The sequence below is a fragment of the Leptodactylus fuscus genome, chromosome 5, assembly GCF_031893055.1.
Source record: "Leptodactylus fuscus isolate aLepFus1 chromosome 5, aLepFus1.hap2, whole genome shotgun sequence".
Taxonomy (NCBI): domain Eukaryota; kingdom Metazoa; phylum Chordata; class Amphibia; order Anura; family Leptodactylidae; genus Leptodactylus; species Leptodactylus fuscus.
This window is the reverse complement of record NC_134269.1, coordinates 69,460,466-69,479,845: the sequence shown is the minus strand read 5'-3', so window position 1 is coordinate 69,479,845 and position 19,380 is coordinate 69,460,466. Positions and strand designations below refer to the sequence as shown.

Genomic DNA, 19,380 nt, shown 5'->3' with positions numbered 1-19,380 from the left:
GTATAGCTAGGCATTATAATACTGCATACACTAAGTATTGATTGAAGGCACACCTTTACTAGGAGGATTAGTATAATAATAGGACAGGTAAGGCCAAATATCTTATCCTGCACTGTGAGCCCAGGAGTAAACTCAATAAACTTTACCATTCTATGTAAAGCTTCTTGTGAACACTAGATGTCACTCGATTTCAGATTTTTGAATCAACTGTATTGGGTTAGTCTGAAATTGTTTTCTTTTTCATCTTGATCTAGTTCTTTCTTCTATTCTGTAAGTCCATCTGTCTATATGCTCAGAACTTCCCAGATATAGAGCAGCATCTTAGATATCTACCCTGTATATTATGTTACATTATGTTAATGTTTTCTCCTTAAAAAAGCTTGTAAATTACAAATGGCAGCCTAAGGATATATGCACACTGCCATCACTCTGTCCATTGGTGTTATGGGCCATTGGATCAGAAAAGTGGCCTGACACATTGATATAATAAAAGATGCATATTGAGCTTTTTACATTTGCATCTGCCATCATTGACTTTAATGTAAAAAAAAAAGAAAAAGTGTTGGGCCTATTGCTTGATAAAACTGCCTAAATGCAGTAATAAATCTTGAAATGCTGCAGATTACTTCAGAATAATGACACCAATTGTTTAATAGGTTCCCCCTTTTGTGCAAAAGCAGCTTTTTTTGGTTGCAAATTTTGGTTAATTTTTTTGAGCCACAGTCAAGTGGAGTTAAAAAGGAATGGAAAATATATAGGAAGTACTTAGATGTTTCCCTCCTGCTATATCTACTCCTGACACTGGGTTCACACCAGCGTTCGGTCTCTGCTTTCAGTTTCTGCATGCAGAAGATGGAAACCTGTCATGCCGAGTCCGGCCGTGAGCGCCGGTGAGCGTTTTATGCTGTCCACAGCGAAACCGTTTTTTTAAACCGGACACAGAGTACTGCATGTCCGACTCTGTGTCCGGTTAAAAAAAAACGGTTTTGCCGCAGTGAGCATAAACCGCTCACCGGCGCTCACGGCTGGACACTATTCAAACCCATTCAAATGAATGGGTTTGAAAAATGCCTGCAGGTCTCCATTTCCTGCCCAAAACTGGCCCAAAACCTGAAAGCGGAGACCCGGGGCGCAGATGTGAACAAGCCCTTACTTTGACTCAAAAAACACTCAGAAAAATCAGCAAGTAAAAGCAGCTTTTCAACAATATGGGACCTTAACCTTGGACTCAACACTCTTAAATTGTTCCAGACTTATAATAGTGGCTTATGCTGTTTGATTAATCTGGAATATCTTTACAGTGTCTAGTCTAACCTTACACCCATTGAAATAAGTAACATAAAATTTTTGTGTATTTTATGGTTGCATGATGTTGCATCTTAAAAGGGTATTCCCATCTCAAGGATCCTATCTATACTGGTAGCTTATTTAAATTGAAAACTTTTCCTAAATATATTGCTTTTTCAATGCTTTGTTTGCCTGCTCTAAAACCTGTAATAAATGAGGTGTAAGCATGCTTGCCTGTTTTTTCCTGCACTCCATAATTCTGGCTGAATTTCAATATTATCAATAGGGGGTAACTCACTGATCGGTGGGTGTGCCACTGGGTGCAAAACTAATCTTCAAAAACAGGGTAGTTTACACCCCAGTTAAGACCATGATGCCTGGTTGTACCATTGCGCTACTCCATTCATTTGAATGGTGACCACCAGAGGTAGCCGAATCCTATAAATTGTGTTTATATCGTGGACTATTTTCAAGAAACAGGCCCCAGACAGTCTTATACTTTACGGTTTCTTCTGCTGTTCTCACGCCAGAGATGCACCTCCATCCTATTCCTCACTTTCTGCAAAAGTTGTGGAATGGGGTAGAGAACCAGCGAGGACACCTTGGCTCTACATAGTTATTATAATTCACACCGGAAAACTTCCTACTGGTGTAAATTTCAGTTCTTGTGCCTGATTTAATAAGGCGAGAGTCCCCCACCCCCAATGGTAGTTTGTGAGGTTCGTCATCCACACACTGCTAATATACTCTAAGTAATGGCACCGGTGCTCCATTTCATAATTGTTAACGAAGGCTCCAAAAGAAGAAGTAGCTTATTAACATTTATAAGTGATCACTACTTTGGGGGTACTTGGTTGGGATATTTTCTCAACAGGGGGTACTTTGCTTGAAAAGGTTGAGAACCACTGATATAGAGTATAGATAGCAGCGAACTGACTGCAGGATCAGACTTCACAGAGTTTGATTGTAGTCTGTTACCATAGAGATGCATATTCTGCTTAGGAATTGAACTAATGCAATTTTTCTTCATTTTTTATATTATATGCATTGAGAGAATTCAAGATTTTCATTTGCAAAGGTGACACAACCTTAAAGTAGTAGTGGATGGGCATGTACTTTCCATGAGAATGCTGCTATTCAGGTCTTTATTTACATTGTTGGTATAAGCTTACTGCTGCCACTCCATATAGTTTACATGACTGCAGTCATTCACTTTCTGAGCTGCTTTTACACAAACCAGCCAATATCTTGTATAGATAAAAACCAGAGCTTACTTGTGGAATTACTACGTGTCCTGACGCATGGGACCTTCATTTGTAGTATGCAGTGATTTTCCAGTTTAGCTTGACTTTCCATATAAGCATTCAAAGCTGTTTCCTGAAAAACAAAGGACTGATGGTAAGCAGTAGAATTATAAGACATTGCTGTCAATAAAGGGTTAAGGTTACTGATCTCTTCGCTGCGGTTAATCTGTCTACATCAATTTTGTAGACAAAGCTCTTGCAAATCCAAGCTGGGGTTTCAGAAGAGCCACGTGCCAAATGTGGTAAAGTACTGGCAAGCTGTCCCCTGGTTATAGAAAACATTTGCTGTATATACATCCAGCTCAACAACCTTCAATGATGATTTCACTGTAGAAAAAGTATTCATGACAAGCTTGTGTAACTCAGGCTAAAGTAGAGGCATTTCCAAATTATAGCAACCGCAGCAGATAGAAGTTAGAGAAAATCAGTTCCATCAGATACTATATACCAGAGCTATCCCCCCTGCAATATCTAAGTAATTCTATATAAAGGCACCATGCTGGGGCACAAGTGCTTTGGGGTCATAGGAACGATGAATGCCACCATACAGGCTCTGTGCATTTGAAATGACGTTACTATGGGTAATATATCTGTCCATTTTATCACTGCAGAATGACACTACATGTCTGGCCGAGGCTGCAGGTATCTTCCCTTTGCTTTTCCACACTCCTGTAATGCCACCTAGCTGCAGCTGCTGACATCCTCTCTCTGGCCACCGCACTTCTGTCCCTGACTGTGGACACTGCCTGTAGTACTTACCTCTCTGGTGCACTGGGCCTTGACCAGGCTGTACTCTTTGCAGTGTGTTCCCAGCCAATCTCCTGCAAATGTGGACTATTTAAGGCTAAGGCCCCACATGGCGAAATTCAGCAGAAAAAATGGTGAGGGAAAAAACATGGCGGAAACGCTACATGTTTTTTTCCGCAGTTTTTTTTCATTGCATTTTTGCAGTTTTCCTTTGTGGATTTTCTGCCCCTATTATGCCTATACAGAAACCGTCATTGTTTTCACAGGTATAATTGACATGCGTGATTATAAAAAAAAGTGTGTGTTTTTAAAAACGCAGCTTTTCCGCTGCTGATTTTTTTATGCAGTTACCTAGAATCCTCTCCACTTTGCAGGTACTGTAAAACCCTGCATTTTCACAATGTGGGGCTTCAGCCTAAAGCTAAGTTCCCACGTAGCGAGCCACAGCCAAAAAGCGCTGTGGGAAAAAATGTGACAGAAACGCGTTTTTCCCGTAATGCTTTTCACAAAAAGTTTTACTCTGTGGACTTTCTTTTTCCACTATATATACGGAAACTCTTTGGTTTTAATGACATTCTGCAATTTGCAAAAACACAAGTGTTTTTCAAATCGCAGCATTTCCGCTGCAGATTACTTTCTGCAATATGTGGATAGAATTAGCCAGAATCACATCCACTTTACAGGGACTGTAAAATGCCACAGTAAAATCACAGTGTTTACGTTATTCGAGGTCCTGGCCTAACAGAGTTTTTCTGTGCTTAAACTATTGATCTATCCTAAGGATAGATAGATCACTAATCATATAGGTGGGAATTAGAGACCTGCACCCTCATTGATCATCAGCTATTCTCAGTAGTGGATATACACAGAACGGCACAGGACGTAGACGGCTCTTTTCTCTATTTATGGGCTGAATTGAGTCAATGCAGCTTAGGTAGGATTCAACCAAATGGGAGCTGTTCTGCAGGACCCTGGTCTGGCCTCTACACAGAACAGAGCTTTCTGCTTCCTGTACCATTCTGTGTATATCATCTGCAGAGAACAGCTGATCCATGAAGGTGCCAGGTGTTGGAAACTGTGTATCCCCCCAGCAGTAAATCTGAAATGCTGCGCCTGTATTGTGTTCAAGGTTTCCATCCCCTAACCCACTTAAAATGTCAAGAGTAAGTCTTGCAAGAGTGACTTTTCTCTCCACATGACACTTTTCACAGCGGCGTTTCACTATGTGGGGCCCCAGCCTTAGGCAACTTTCTATACGGAGAGATGCCTGAACAAAAAGGTTCTTAGCTTGCAGATCCTGAGAATGTGTTTTCTCTGCTAATGCATTCCCTATTAACCTGTGTATTGACCCATGGTTTGCTCTCTGACAGCGTCTCTGTCTCCTGATCTCTGCTCTTCCAGGTAACTGGTCTGACTTCGGCTTTAGAACTGCATATCCTTCTATGTTTTCTCTGCACAGCGGTGCTCATGGCCAACTCGCGGTGCAGGGAAGTGCAGCTGATCTAATTCACTTTGCATGAAGCTCTTCCCATGCACAACGGGTGACTGGGGTACATTCATGCTCAGGCCTGGTTCACATCTGCATTTGGTATTACGTTCAGGGAATCCACTTGGGCACCCCTCGAACGCAATGCCGGACACATTAAAAAGCGGTTAGCTAAGAAACCACATGGACCCCATAGACTATAATGGGTCCTTGTGTTTTCTGTGCGGTGTCCGTACGAATCATGCAGAGAGAAAAGTACTGCAAATGTCCCATGTTTTAAGGATACATGATGACTGTTCTTTGTAAGAAGACTTTAGGGTTTTATAGTAGTCAGAGCTGGTGCAAATCCAATATTTATCTGAGTTTGTCAGACTAGTCATAGACACCATTTGTGCCAACCATTGACTATTTAGGATGTTTTTTTTTTTTTTTTTTGATCAGCTGCATAGACCTTGTATATTCCGCAGTCATTGTCTAACCTAGTTTCCAGGCCTTTCAGCATACAGTAAAATAACGTACCTTTAGAGATGATTTGTTTGTAGTTTTGTCGTTGGAAACAGCTTTGGATAGTGCAATTGCTCGTCCTGTCACATCTGGCATTGTGCTGTCTATGTGCAATGTATCACTTGTGGCTGGCTCTGTATCTCGTATACTGGTATGTGATATTTCTTTGATTTCAGAATACTTTTCTTCCAGGCTAGACCCATCGTCACTGTTCTTGGTGTTGCAAAGAATAAGAGACTTGGATATAGACCGGAAGTTTTTCGGTTTCTTCATTTTTTTCCCAGTACTGTTCTGTCTACTCATCCTTAGTGAGGACATAAAGATACTGGCTCTCTCGGGACCATATTTGTTGGGCATCTCAGGAGGTAAGGCCTACATCACCCACAGTGTACCATTATTGCTGAAAGTACAATGAAAGTTATTATTATTATTACTGCATTTTGTAACATTCAAAGGAGAGAACTCATGATCTTATTACATAATGACGCCATTCACATGATTGCTTGTGATCAGTATCACTATCTTGTCAAGTTACATGGGAAGAATATGCAAATCTGTCTCCCAAGATGTAAACAGGGAGACAGTGCCTCTGTTATGCTGCCCTCTATGGGAAGCACCCTGAACATCATGCCCGACTTCCCAGAAGTCTTTACTGCATAATGCGGGGTTATAACCAAATCAATTCCTAAGCTACGGACGGCACCATTTCTGTCTGGTTGGACTTCATCAGCGCAGCCTAGAGAGAATTGATTTGGTAGAGTGAGAGGCTGAGAGACCAGATTATGGGGATAACGTCCATCCTTAGGGAGAGACACTGTCTCCCTGTTTACATCTTGGGAGACAGATTTTCATATTCTTCCCATGTTCCCTTGCAGTGGAGCAACTATGGCTGTATAAGTCTCCACACACCTGAAAAGGTGGTCTCTCCCTAAGGATGGACCTTATCCCCATAATCTATCTTTTCAAGTGACTCATAAAACTTACACCAGCCTATTGCTCATTTTAACTTACATGTTATGTATTATCTAACCCAATATATACATATAACGCATACATTTAGATATAATACAACTGGCAACCAGCGCATCTCATTATTACAGCTGAGCATGTGCGGAGTTCATACTAACTGAGTATGATTGTTCTATCAGTAATATCTTCACCATAAACCTAGTAAACCTAGTATCTACAAGGACCATTCACATGGCCAGCCGAAAACGAAAAGGAGTTGAGGTTGATTTCTGCCTGAGATTCCTCTTTAATTTCCAGCCCTTTCACTTTGTCATATACCAAGTGCTTTCACTTTGTGGTTAGTTCCAGGTGAGAGGGGCTATTTAGCTAAGTGTCTCCCGTTGCGGGTACTGATCAGTCATGGAATCCATGGAGAGATCAAGCAGGAAGATCATTTGTTTTAGTGTCCTGCTCCGATCTCTGCCTCTCATTGTTTTCAGAGTGGAATTTGGTGCTGAATTTGAGGCTGAATTGATGTGAATAGCCTAAGGGTGCATTCACACTGAGTAAACGCTAGCTTATTCTGAACGTAAAACACGTTCAGAATAAGCGGCGTCTAAAGCAGCTCCATTCATCTCTATGGGAGCCGGCATACGAGCACTCCCCATAGAAATGAATGGGCTGCTTCTTTCACTCCAAGCAGTCCCATTGAAGTGAATGGGGAGTGCCGGCGTATACGGCAAGCTCTGCTCATGCCGAGCCGTACACGCCGGCACTCCCCATTCACTTCAATGGGACTGCTCAGAGTGAAAGAAGCAGCCCATTCATTTCTATGGGGAGCGCTCGTATGCCGGCTCCCATAGAGATGAATGGAGCTGCTTTAGACGCCGCTTATTCTGAACGTGTTTTACGTTCAGAATAAGCTAGCGTTTACTCAGTGTGAATGCACCCTAAGGGTGCATTCACACGGAGTAAAATGGAGTGTATTTTGGAGTGTAATTTTACACTTGTAAAAAAATTTACGCACTTATTTTGGAGCGTGTTTTTACACGTGGCGTTTACAGAGCGTTTTTTGGAGCGTTTATGCGTGTAAACGCTTCGTAAACACCACGTGTAAAATAATGCTCCAAAATAGCAGCTTGTGATTTGTGAGACTTGTGGGCTGGCGTATTGTCAGAAAGCAGTAACATACCTGCCAATAACTTCTCATAGTATTTCTCATTCATTTTTTTAAGTAATGCCTTCATTGTTGAAGCATAGGTTTATCCAGTAATTGTTGGCTTATGTGGCATGAAATCTAGTAATAAAACACCTTTTGTATCTCAAAAAACTGTTGCCATGACCTTTTCAGCTGACTGCTGCAAACAAAATATTTGTTGGTGACCCCTTGTGCTTGCATGGATTCTTGTTTGGTCTCAGGATCATGGTAGTGCACCCATATTTCATTACCCATAACAACCCAAAAATACAAGTCTCCTGGATTTTCTCTAAATAAATTATCTTGGTTAAATTGCTGGCGACCTATTTTTTTTTGCTCAGGTGTCAACATTTGTGGTACCCAGGGGGAACTGACCTTTGACATCATCAAAACATCATATACAGCAGTCATCCTTTCATGGATTTCTTTAGGCTTCTTTTTCTATTTTGTAAGGAATTTAACCACAGAAAGCTCCAAATCTGTCATTTTCTTTGTAGACATACACTGTACTGTACTTGATATCCTGTCACTTCCAGTGCTTTCATCAGACTGAACTGCTACTGTGTGTATTACATGTCTAGATATGTCTCAACTAGTGTGGAGCTGATCTTGACTTTTCAAGATCGATTTTAAAATCCGATTTCCGATCATTTTTCATTCGAACCCGATCTCGATCCCAATTCCGATCCCAATGCAAGTCAATGGGATTTTTTTATTAATCGGAGATCAGATTTTAAAAGCAATCCTATTCACTGTACAGCATGGAATCTAACAATTGTTAGAATCCACGCTGTGTAGTGAATCACTAAAGTTGAGTAGGCGGCTACTTAGTCTGGTGTCCACTTACCTCCAGATATGGCTGGTCTGGTGCCCGGTGCCTTCTTTCTTCTTTGCCTCGCTGCCGCTCCACGCTGCTCTTCTCCCTTCGCTGCCCCCTCCCTGCCAGGTTAGGAGAGTGTGGGTGGGTTAGGAGAGTGTGGGCGAGTACTGGGAGGGGAGATGTCACGTGTACCCGCCCATACTCTCCTAAGCCACAAGCCCCGTCTACCTAGTGCTTTAAATAATAACCTGGGAGGCGGGGCAAGGAGGCAAGAAGAGCAGCGTGGAGCGGCAGCGAGGACAAGAAGAAGGAGGGCACCAGAGCAGCCATCTCTAGAGTTAAGTAGCTTCTGTTTAGTTTAGCCTCCCATTCGAATGAATGGAGGCAGCCGGCGCGCAGGGGGTTAAGGCTGTGTGCCGGCTGCTTCCATCCATTCCTATGGAACTGCAGCAGAGCCTTCACACTGAGTATACAGCGTATACTCAGTGTGAAGGCTAAGCAAAGCATTGTGGGAAAAGATCACCGATCTCGATCCCACATAAAAAGATCGTGTTCGGAATTCCGATTGCGATCGTGAAATTTTCTCGTTCGCCGATCGGAATCCGATCTTTTCCGAACACAATCACTCAACCCTAGTCTGAACCTGCACAAACAAGCAGCTTTCTAACACTGAGAAAACATATTGAGGTAGATAACTTATTGAACACCCTTGTATGCATGCCATCGGGATGAATCAGAATGTTGTGTTGGTCTAGGTCGGTGGTTCTTAACCTTGTTTCAGGTACCGAACCCACCACTTTCATATGCACATTCACCGAACCCTTCTTTAGTGATAAATCAAATATGATTTTTTTCCAAATTCAAGACATAGGTATATGTTTTTTTACTGGTACACAAAATGAACCGTGCATATGGCCTAGGGTTCGATTGAACCCTGGTTAAGAACCACTGGTCTAGAAGAACCCTTAAAAGATATGGCTTAATGAATAAGCAATTTACTAAGTTTAATATGGATACTAAGAATACGTAGAGATAGAAAAGCATTAATGACTTCATTGAATAAAAGAAAAACTACTGCTATGTAGATGGAGCAGCAACAATATACTGTTAAACCGTTTGCTGTCCCTTTATGACCCTTACCATGTTTATGAGATTTGCGGCTATCATTCAGTTTCCCAATAAATATTAAAGATTTTGTTACATCACAAATGTGCTGCAACATGTACACTTAGGAATATTTATTGGCCCGCAGATTTCTTTGTTTCTCTGTCCACAGAACTTGGAGAAGGATGAGGTTTTAATTTATTGCTGTGTTAACTCATTGTGACTGACTCTGCTGTCATACAAGTGAGCGGTTACGATGACTCAGGCCCAGTTTATTACTTATTTAGGTTTGTTGTGTAGACAGTTTATGGATAGAAGTTTATCCAATAATTATTGTATATGTGTCTTCTGTGCTGACATTTTAGCTGTTTCTAACATAGCTCATAGCCTCATAATTCTTGTGAATGAGGACATCATTTCAACATCCTATTAAATATTATATATAATGCCCATTATTACTAGTTGCATGAAGTGTTTGCTCACGTGTCTACATTGTAAGCACATTAAAAGCAAGACGGCGATCGAGATCGGCTGGAAAATGATCGGAAATCGGATTTTAAAATCGATCTTGAAATCTCAAGATCGGCTCAACCCTACTTGTACAGCTTCCACTGAATTCAGTGAGCGCTTACTAGTGGTGGCTGCAGGAAACAAGTCTTATTGCTCAATGAATTCATACTAGTTGTCTGGTGTGAAAACAATGAAAACTACGTTGTTCATAATGTGCATCATATTAATAAAGTGGCTCAGTGGAGCCTTGCAGCGCCAGAGGCCTGGGTTTGAATCCTGCAAAGGACAACACCTGTAAGGAGTTTGTATGTTCTCCTCATGTTTGTGTGGGGTTTTCTCCCACACTCCAAAGACTTACTAATTTTGTGAGCCCTATTTGGGGCAGTGTTTGACAATGTCTATAAAGATCTGCAGAGTATGATGGCATTATAAAAGTAAGCTAAATTATAATAAAGAAGCTAGCACGGAATATATTGAATTCACCAGCGAAAGAAACTAAATTGCACTACTCAGTTTGCAGGAACAAGATCTTGCCCTGTACTACATAGAGCTGTGGGCTGCAGTCCCACGCTGGAAATAGAGATTATGGTCTGTAAACAATAAACACAGCCACAACTATATTCATGGCACAATGCAGGCATTTCATGGTACTCTCTGCATAATATGTATACACAACATAGAAGCTCACTGGAGCCATTGATGGAAGCATTTTAGACCCATTTATGCAGCCTTTGGATGTCATAAACCGTTCTAGCAGCCTTTTTGTAAAATCTAAACAAACTCAGTTTGGACGGCCACTCAGACCCCTCATATATTTTATTACCTTCATTAATTGTGATCGCTGCCTCTGATCTCCCTCCAGCTCTATAGCATACTCTTAAGAACTAATGCCAAAATCTACTGCATATGTAAGGTGATCTTGTGCTGTAGTAAATCAAACATCTGCCTCCTTATTTTCAACATGTAGGAATGTTCTGAGAATCCTTTCAGTACTGTATTTAATCAGAATCATTTGGGTTTTCAGGTTGACTATTTCTACCTATTGACCGTAGAGACTCCAGTAGACGGAAAAAGTCATTTCTGAGCACCATTGTCTATTTGTCTATTTGACTTCAACTTAATATCCCTATATGTTCAAAACATATGAAGAAAAAACAAAAAATTGGGTAAAAATAATGATAAAAGGAAGAATAGTAGGATGAAACTTCCAAGTAAATATAACTCACCTTTTAATCTGCTTTAACATGAAAGTGCGGATTGAAACGGATCCTTTACGTATTTCAGGGTTTCCCTTGATTAGGAGACAGAAATGGCATATATAAGATCTCTATAGATATCATGTAGTTTGCAAGCCAATGTTAAATACTACTAACATACTCTTTTCCTGTGTGCAAATATAATAACCAGTCTCTATATTGAAAGGGGTATTCCTATTTAGGAATATTGTCGCCTTATCTATAAGGTATGTCTTAAATGCCCATCTTTGGGACCCATCCCTATCTTGAGAAGAGGTTTGCCGGCTTTTTAAGAACTCTTGTACAAATGAATGAAGAGACCCATGGCCTTCTCTCCTTTCACTGTAAATGCATAACAGAAGTCAAAGTACTCACAATCTTGAGATAGAATGTACTTTACATAACGTCAAACTTTGGTCTGTTATTTTTTCACTGATTATACTACAGTATCTTACAAATCTGGTACCACAGATTCAGTGGGACAGTCCTTATTTTAGGTGCTGTTCCTCTGTCCTTGGTGGTGGGAGGTATGTCCTGGACTTAATTCTATCTGCACCACTTGCTGATTCAGCCTACAGCCCCTGTATCTCCTGCCGGCAGCTTGGAAGCAGGCACGGAAAATGTAGTGACATCACTACATCACGCCGCTGCTCCCAATCCAACAACAGCAGAGCCTAGAGTGAACTCCATGGGGTACAGGGAAGGTGATTATTATTAGGGGTTTTTTTATCTTGCATATTACTTTATTGGCCACAAGGTGAAAATTTTACTATGTGTGGGGAACAAGGGGTACTGTGTGGGGTCACAAGAGGGACATGCTACTGTGTGGGGTCACAAGGGGGGAAAACTATTGTGTGGAGGCCACAAGGGGGATAAGCTACTGTCTGAAGGCCACAAAGGGACAATTGGACTGTGTGGGAAACACAAAGGGGCCATGCTACTATATGGGGGACAAAAAGGGGCAATTCCGATGTGTGTGAGCCACATGGTATATTCAAATCCACAGGGATCTCCAGAGGGCCACCAAATGGAAAAAGAAGCATAGCAAAATGCACATTAAAATGAAATGGTGACAGGCCAAATCCTCCAGAGAAAGAGATGTATTTCAGTCACATTTTGGCTATGACTAAATAATAGATGTCCTAAATAGGGAACTCTCCCTGAGTGTTTGAAATTGAAACCTGTCTTTCATAACTAGAAAAACACTTAACTTGTTCCCAGGCCCTTTAGTGAGTCTATTAAGGAGACTGATACTGAGTTCTGACAGCAATGCATCTGATAAGTAAAGTGGAAAAACTCAGATTAACCTATTTTCTTTTCAGTAAGGTCATACCACTTTGAAGCTGCTGTGCCAAAATATGCCCACAAATATTGAATTTTGTGTTGTGATTAAGGACTTGTACAAACATTGGCTGTAATCCATGACCATGACCACACTTCAGTACAAAAAAACATTAGGTCTGGCATTCACTTTGTTCAGGCCCTATGCTCAATGTGCATATTGGCAAATTGCCACCGAAAGTTTACCCCTGAAGTTACATGCCTCTTTCACTGACTTCCAATGTAGCTGAATCTAAGGTACTGACTATTGGCATATGCCAGCCAATGAAGTTCAACTTAAAGTTTAATGTGAGAATTTATTAAAACTGACTTTCCTTATGCCAGTCCTAATCAAGTCCCCTACTAGTGTGGGATAAACCTGAATTATTAAGAGGCGCTACGCCAGTAAGGAACTGGAGTCGATTTCAAGTATAACTCATGCCAGCTTTCTGGTGTGTTATAGTAAATTTGTCAGGGAAAGGGATCTCATCTCTGCCCTGCCCACTGTCACATATACTGAAGAATGGAGCACAGAAGGAACAATGTGGTGCATCAAGAAAGGACTGTCCGTCAAAGATGTGGCACAGTTGCACCCGTTTATACTAGAAAACTGGTGTAGATGGGATCACAAATTGCCCCCATCATTTTAAATGAACATTTGCAACAAATTTTAACTCAGCGTCCTTTTTCATAAGTTTTATGAAATAAGTTGTGAGATATCACGTTACAAGTTATCAAGTGGATGATACATCTGTATGTTTAACTACTATAGATTTTTAAGCACTTCCAACATATACGGCAGAGTTATCACCCAATATGTCTACATTGTTTGACTTTAGTAGATGTCTAAGTATCAGCACTGGTTGTGTATGTAGCACTGAGACAGTTAAAAGCTCCAATGAGTCACTTTCTCAGTTACTGGTTCAGCAATGTATGTAAAATCATGCACTTTAGTTTTGAACTTGGAAACTTGAATCAGACCTTCCACAATATAAACTTGTCCTTGGCATTGACCAGTAAGCTTGAAACTTTCCAAATGAGTTGTCAGCCAAGTTACCATTTACTGTCATCTGAAAAGGCTGTTTGTTGAGGATCTCTCCACAATGCAGACTTAGGATGATGATGATGATGATGATAGGATGCTATTAATTATCTGTTAATTGAATGCAGAGATCAATTTCTGCTTTTCCTTCCTGTTATAATTTATGTAGAATTTTATAATGCTTACAAGGCAGGAACTTGGAACTAATTACCTTCTCTTACTAAGTCACATAGTGATAAAGGGCGCCCTGTGGTGCAGCCTATGGGCTCTCTCTGAAACGAAAAGACCTATTTAACCACAACTTTTTTTAATAGTGTAGTTTTACATGGTTAAAGGGTTAGTATATGCTCAGAGCAACCAGAACTTTTTTTTTTAGGAAATTATATATAATTGAGTACAAAGATCTATTATGCCAAGGAATTGATTGTTTTATAACCTGTGAGAAAAATAAATACATTAGCTGCGCTATTAATGGCAACTTTGCTTTAGCCACATAAAGCTGTATTTATGTAACTTGTAGCCCTACACTCTTTAGCAGCAAAAATATATATTTTTTATGTTTTGTTTGTAATCCATCTTTTAAATGAAAACTTCAATAAATAGATCATTAAGATATAAATAGATATAAATAGATCATTAAGATATAAATAGATATAAATAGATCATTAAGTCAGCTCCTTGCTTCAGCCACGTATGTGTTCAACTCAGATCTGCGTCCTCTGGACACAGATCTGAGTTGAAACAAACAGGACATACAATGACTGCTGCCGGCGCCAGGGGGCCCGGGACCCCCCCATTTTTAAATTTGGCCGGGCCCCTGACGCCAGTAGCAGTAGTACTGGCCTATCGTCAGCCCTGGCTACAGCCACATGGTTAACAGAGTACGGTAACGGCAACACTTCAGACTAGACTCTCAGCAGTTTGCAGTGTGTTAGGACAGAACCCAGCTCCTCCTTTCTCCCCAAAAACTGCCCAGAACAGAGGTCTTGGCAACCTTATATAGGCATTTAATGAGACCCAGTTCCCACCTGTATTTGAAGGCTCCTCCCTAGTAGGACAAGAAGTGTCTCATAAACAAGGCTATGGTATATTCACATCATGTGTGGTGTATGCTTAGCATGTATCCAGGAAAAATCTCCTGATGTACTGTTCATGTAAGAATCTTCATAGGATTCCATTAACTTGATGGGGACAAAAAATGTCCATAGGACGTATGTCAGGCTGGTGAACAAAAAAAAGCATGCATAGCTAAGTAAAAGAGGTTGTGTGGCCATCAGAACCTAGAAGCAATGAAGCCTTAGGTTTTGGGTTTGTAGCTTATATCAGCATAGACACGTTTGTAGAAGCATTCATCAGTTTCCTATAGTAAGTCTCCTTAATATGGATCCGCCACCAAACCGTGCATGTATATTTCTGTTAAAAATTATTCTAGAGAATCTTTTCTAATAATTGTACATAATATCATTGCTCTTCTTCCTGAATCTTGTGGATAAATTGACAAGAGGGTGTTACCATTTCCCTAGGTAGGCTGAGGCTCCTTATAGCTAAAAAGAAAAAGCTGTTTTTTTCTACAGAGTTTATACTGCATTTTTCTCTGTGTTTTTTCCTTCCCCTATTAGATATATTAATGAAAATGGTCACGATTCCGCAGCTGAAATTAACATGCTGCATTTTTCAAAAATAAATGAGTTTTTGAACGCAATCTCATTCACTTTGCTGGTACTGTAAGGGCGGGTTCTCACCTGTGCCAGGTCTCCGCTTTAAGGTTTCATCTGATGAGAGAAATTTGGACAGGAGATGGAAATCCAGCGGTCAGTTTTTAAACCCATTCACTTGAATGGGTTTGCAAAGTGTCTGCCCATGAGCGTCTTGTGCCTGTCAGCGGAGAAACCGTTTTTTTTTAACCGGACATGCAAGTCAGACATGCAGGACTTTCTGTCCAGGTTAAAAAAAACAAAAACGTTTTGCCGTGGAGAGGCAGAAGACGCTCACAGGCAGTTACTTTGCAGACCCATTCAAGTGAATGGGTTTGAAATTTGACTGCCAGGTTTCTGTCCCCTGTCCAGATTCTCTCGGTGAAAGGCAGAAACCTGAAAGCGGAGACTGGGCGCATGTGTGAACCCGCCCTTAGGCTGAAACCCAATTTACGAAAATGCAGTATTTTACAGTACCTGCAAAGTGGATGGGATTTTGGCTAATCCCTTCCACACATTGAAGAAAAAAATCTGCAATGAAAAAGATTCGATTTAAAAAACACTCATATTTTTTGAAAACTGCAACATGTCAATTATGTGTATGGAAACGCTGTCATTTTCCATACAAGTATAATGGGCAGAAAGCCTGCAGAAAAAACTCTGCAAAATCTCAAGGAAAAACACTTAGGAAAAAAATGCAATGTGTTTCGACTGTGTTTTTGTCCACAGCATTTTTTTGCTGCACTTTGCTACATAAATTGGTTATACACCTAACCCCAGTATCTTGTAGAGGTGATTCTACACCTTCCAGATACTGTCATGTAAATCTTCTTCATATAGGAATGAGGATAATAGTGCTTTGCCCAGGAATCATGGAAACATTTGTGCCTCCTCTGTTTTTTAGGCCCCCTCCTGGGTTTTGGTTTACAAATAGTAATGCAAATCTGACCAAATATTGACCATATTAAAGTGGCCTTAGTCATTGACTAATTTTCCTGTGAGACTTAAGACATATCAGTATTTCTACCAGATGTATTTTAATGTGTCTTAAATAAACTTCTGTTTTATGGATGACTGCCATGGCACCCGATATCTGCTGTCTTCCTCTTACAGTACATCTGTATTTTCCTCCTTTTTAGTATAGTAAAATGGAGATGTATAAGTTATTCCTGGATGCTGTTGAAAATCTCAACAATTTTCTCCACAAAGCAAATAAATCTGACCCTATGAAAAGCAGTGGTCTGAACTATTTGTATCTATCACAGGCTGTCATATGGTTGAAGTGAACACGGTCTCATGATTAACAAAGAAAGCCCTTTGTATAAGAGGGTAGGCATTCTAAATATGAGCCGTGGAGACCACAGACTGTAGGACGCTGAATGTTGCCTCCTGTTTAGTAAGCGGTGGGCAGGGTAGACTCATAAATACTGGCCTCATAACATTTTCTTTCATAAGTTGTTTATCTGGTATGAATCTACAATAGTTATGTACAGGGAATAATAAGCATGAAAGAACTGAGGACACATTCCAGCTTGTGCTAGTGAAAAGTCATTACCATTTATATGTAATGTATGACACCTACATTGTAGTCCAATTATGTAATAAGTGTACCAATTGTACACAATGTCTGCAAAAGCATAAGTTAAAGGGGTTTTCCACGAAAGCAAGCACTCTGACCCCAACTGATCAGTAAGAAGAGGGACTTTCTCCCCCATTCTAATAATAATATCCATTATTTTCAATGGAGTTGCGGGAGATAGTTGAGCCCTGCACGTCAGCTAACTCCGACACTCCCGTATAAAAGAAACGGATGGATCCGTGCACGCACACCACCCAACAACCACTCCATTCAGATGAGGGAGGAAAATACCTAATTTTCCTGATCAGTGGGGATCTGAGTGGTTGGTCCTCCCACTGATCTGCATGTTATTTACTGTCCTATGAATAGGGAAGAACTGGCATTTGTAGAAAAATCCCTTTAAGGTTCCTCAGCCTTAATGAGAAAACTGTATCAGAGTTCCCGTGTCTGTCATGCTCTATTTTTGCCCCTGCTGTCCTCTTATGTGGCACTGTGTTCACTTGGTTCCTTAGTCACATGGGCCCAGGTGGAATTGCCACTGACATTTATCTAAGATGTATGTCTCACTTTTTGGAAATTTTGTAAAATGGTTGATGGAGTCAACATGCTGCCAGGGATCAGTGTGGATTAAGCCTCTTTAATGTTGAAGGGATAACCATATAACCATCTTGTAAGAAGATGACATATTATTAGCAATACTGTCACTTTATGGTCATGGGGATATGACTTCTGGTGCCTCCACCAATCCTGAGAAGGAAGGAGACACAACACTGATTTATATTAGCACTTCTAGCATTCATTCATTGAAAGGGATGCAGTGCTATATCAAAGCTGTGTTTTGCCGTAGGATCGTGGAGGTCTCAGAGGTCGGAGCTACTCTGATCTTAAAATGATGGCATACCCTTGCAATATGCCATCACTTAAGACTACGTGAACACTTTGTAACATGAAGCAGGAGAGGAGGTGGAAGACTTCTGGGTGAGCGGAAATATATATTTATAATCCAAACATATTGTTAGGATCTGTCCTTCTTACTGCTGTTGGCAGAAACGCTTCAGAGACAACACAAATACATGAACATCCAAAATATGCCTTTATTGAAGTCCAACAAGAAAAAGTCCAAAACAAGTAGTAAAGTGCGGGAACTTTCCATGCATTGGGTATTCATTAAAGGAAAAACAAGACGCTCCTGGCAGCTGACTAACCATAGCATGGGTACTCTCTAATATGCAGGGGCACCCCCTAGAAACATACTTATTTTGATAACCTATGATACATTTGCAAATTTACAGACATGAATTGCTACCTCCTATGATCTACCACTAACCTCCATGTTAAAAATATGAATTATACACTGTCTAGCATACTCAGAATATATTCATTATTAGGAGTACACATTTATTATGTCTTAAAATAAAATAACTACCACTTGCCTTCTAAACTCGCCATGACTCCAGTGGCCCCTGTACCTCTTTGTGTACTTGTCCTACAGTGATGACATCACATACATAGATGCAGACATCACTGTTGAGGTCAGTGACATCATTGCTGCAGCAATCATATGTATACACGTCATATTACCTCTGAAGAGGGGTAAACAATGACTGGTGAGGACCAAGGGAGCAGTGGGGAATTTACCAGGAGAGAAATGGATTTTTAGGGCACTACAACTGAGTTTTCTCTAAACCACATTCTATTGAAAGAGATACAAACATATGTACATCCATACACTGCATATGGTAGCTAGCGCCTTATATTATAGTAGTATATACATGAATGTCTGTATTTGTTATATTTTTCCTTGGAAAGTATTGTAGTCTATGCAATTCAATATTGTCAAAAAGTATCAAACCATTAATCTTACAAATGTATGCTAAGAGCAAACAGTTTTGACACGTATCTAAACAACAATCTCTGTGATTATATTGAAGTTTACAACTGCATCATTTATTTTGTATACAAGTCTACAGATGTGTCTATCCTTAAAGTTGATTAAGGACTAGCAAAACCATTGACGGACCACTGGCTACAACCAAAACCCTGGGTGGGCGCACAAAGAAACATATAGGAAAGACGTCTCATGACGGAATATCAAAAAATCCTGTTTTTTTTCCCCAAATGCTGGTCATCTTCACACCATACATCTTGGGATATTTTGAGCCAAGGGACACATCTGTGTACATTTGACGTATCCTTAGTTTCGAAATGTCTGAACAAAAACAATCCCTAAAGCAGAAACTGGTTGAAAGTGACTTTTCTTTGAAAACTCTCAAGTAGAGACTGTATCCAGGCAACAATGTGAGACAAATAATCTGAATAAAGAGAATTTGTACATAAAAGCACATCAAGTTCTGTTAAAAGTAGTCCCAAATGATTTAGAAATATAATTATGTAAAACATAAAGAAGTTGTTTTGTGCATTGTGTGACATTAACAACTAGGAATAGATATTTGGCAATGTCGGCTATTTTCCTGTCATCTCTCTAGATAAGATTCTACAGTAATGTAAACTGTCATCTTCAGAATGTATATACAATTCTCATTCCACAGAAGTTCTTCGTCATTCCGGCTGGATAAGGACTTAAAGCAGCCCTCCAACAGTT

General features: G+C 40.3%; 1 protein-coding gene across 1 annotated transcript in view; it reads right to left on the bottom strand.

The window, feature by feature from the left end:
• IL16 (interleukin 16) overlaps window positions 1-19,380 on the bottom strand; it is a 62,234-nt gene that overhangs the window by 30,651 nt on the left and 12,203 nt on the right. Inside the window, exons 2-4 of the mRNA XM_075273371.1 lie at window positions 11,135-11,199; window positions 5,344-5,728; window positions 2,562-2,664 (exon numbers count right to left, since the gene is read on the bottom strand). Coding sequence (XP_075129472.1) covers window positions 2,562-2,664; window positions 5,344-5,685 — 445 coding nt within the window. The 5' untranslated portion in view covers window positions 5,686-5,728; window positions 11,135-11,199. The remainder of the gene's footprint in view (window positions 1-2,561; window positions 2,665-5,343; window positions 5,729-11,134; window positions 11,200-19,380) is intronic.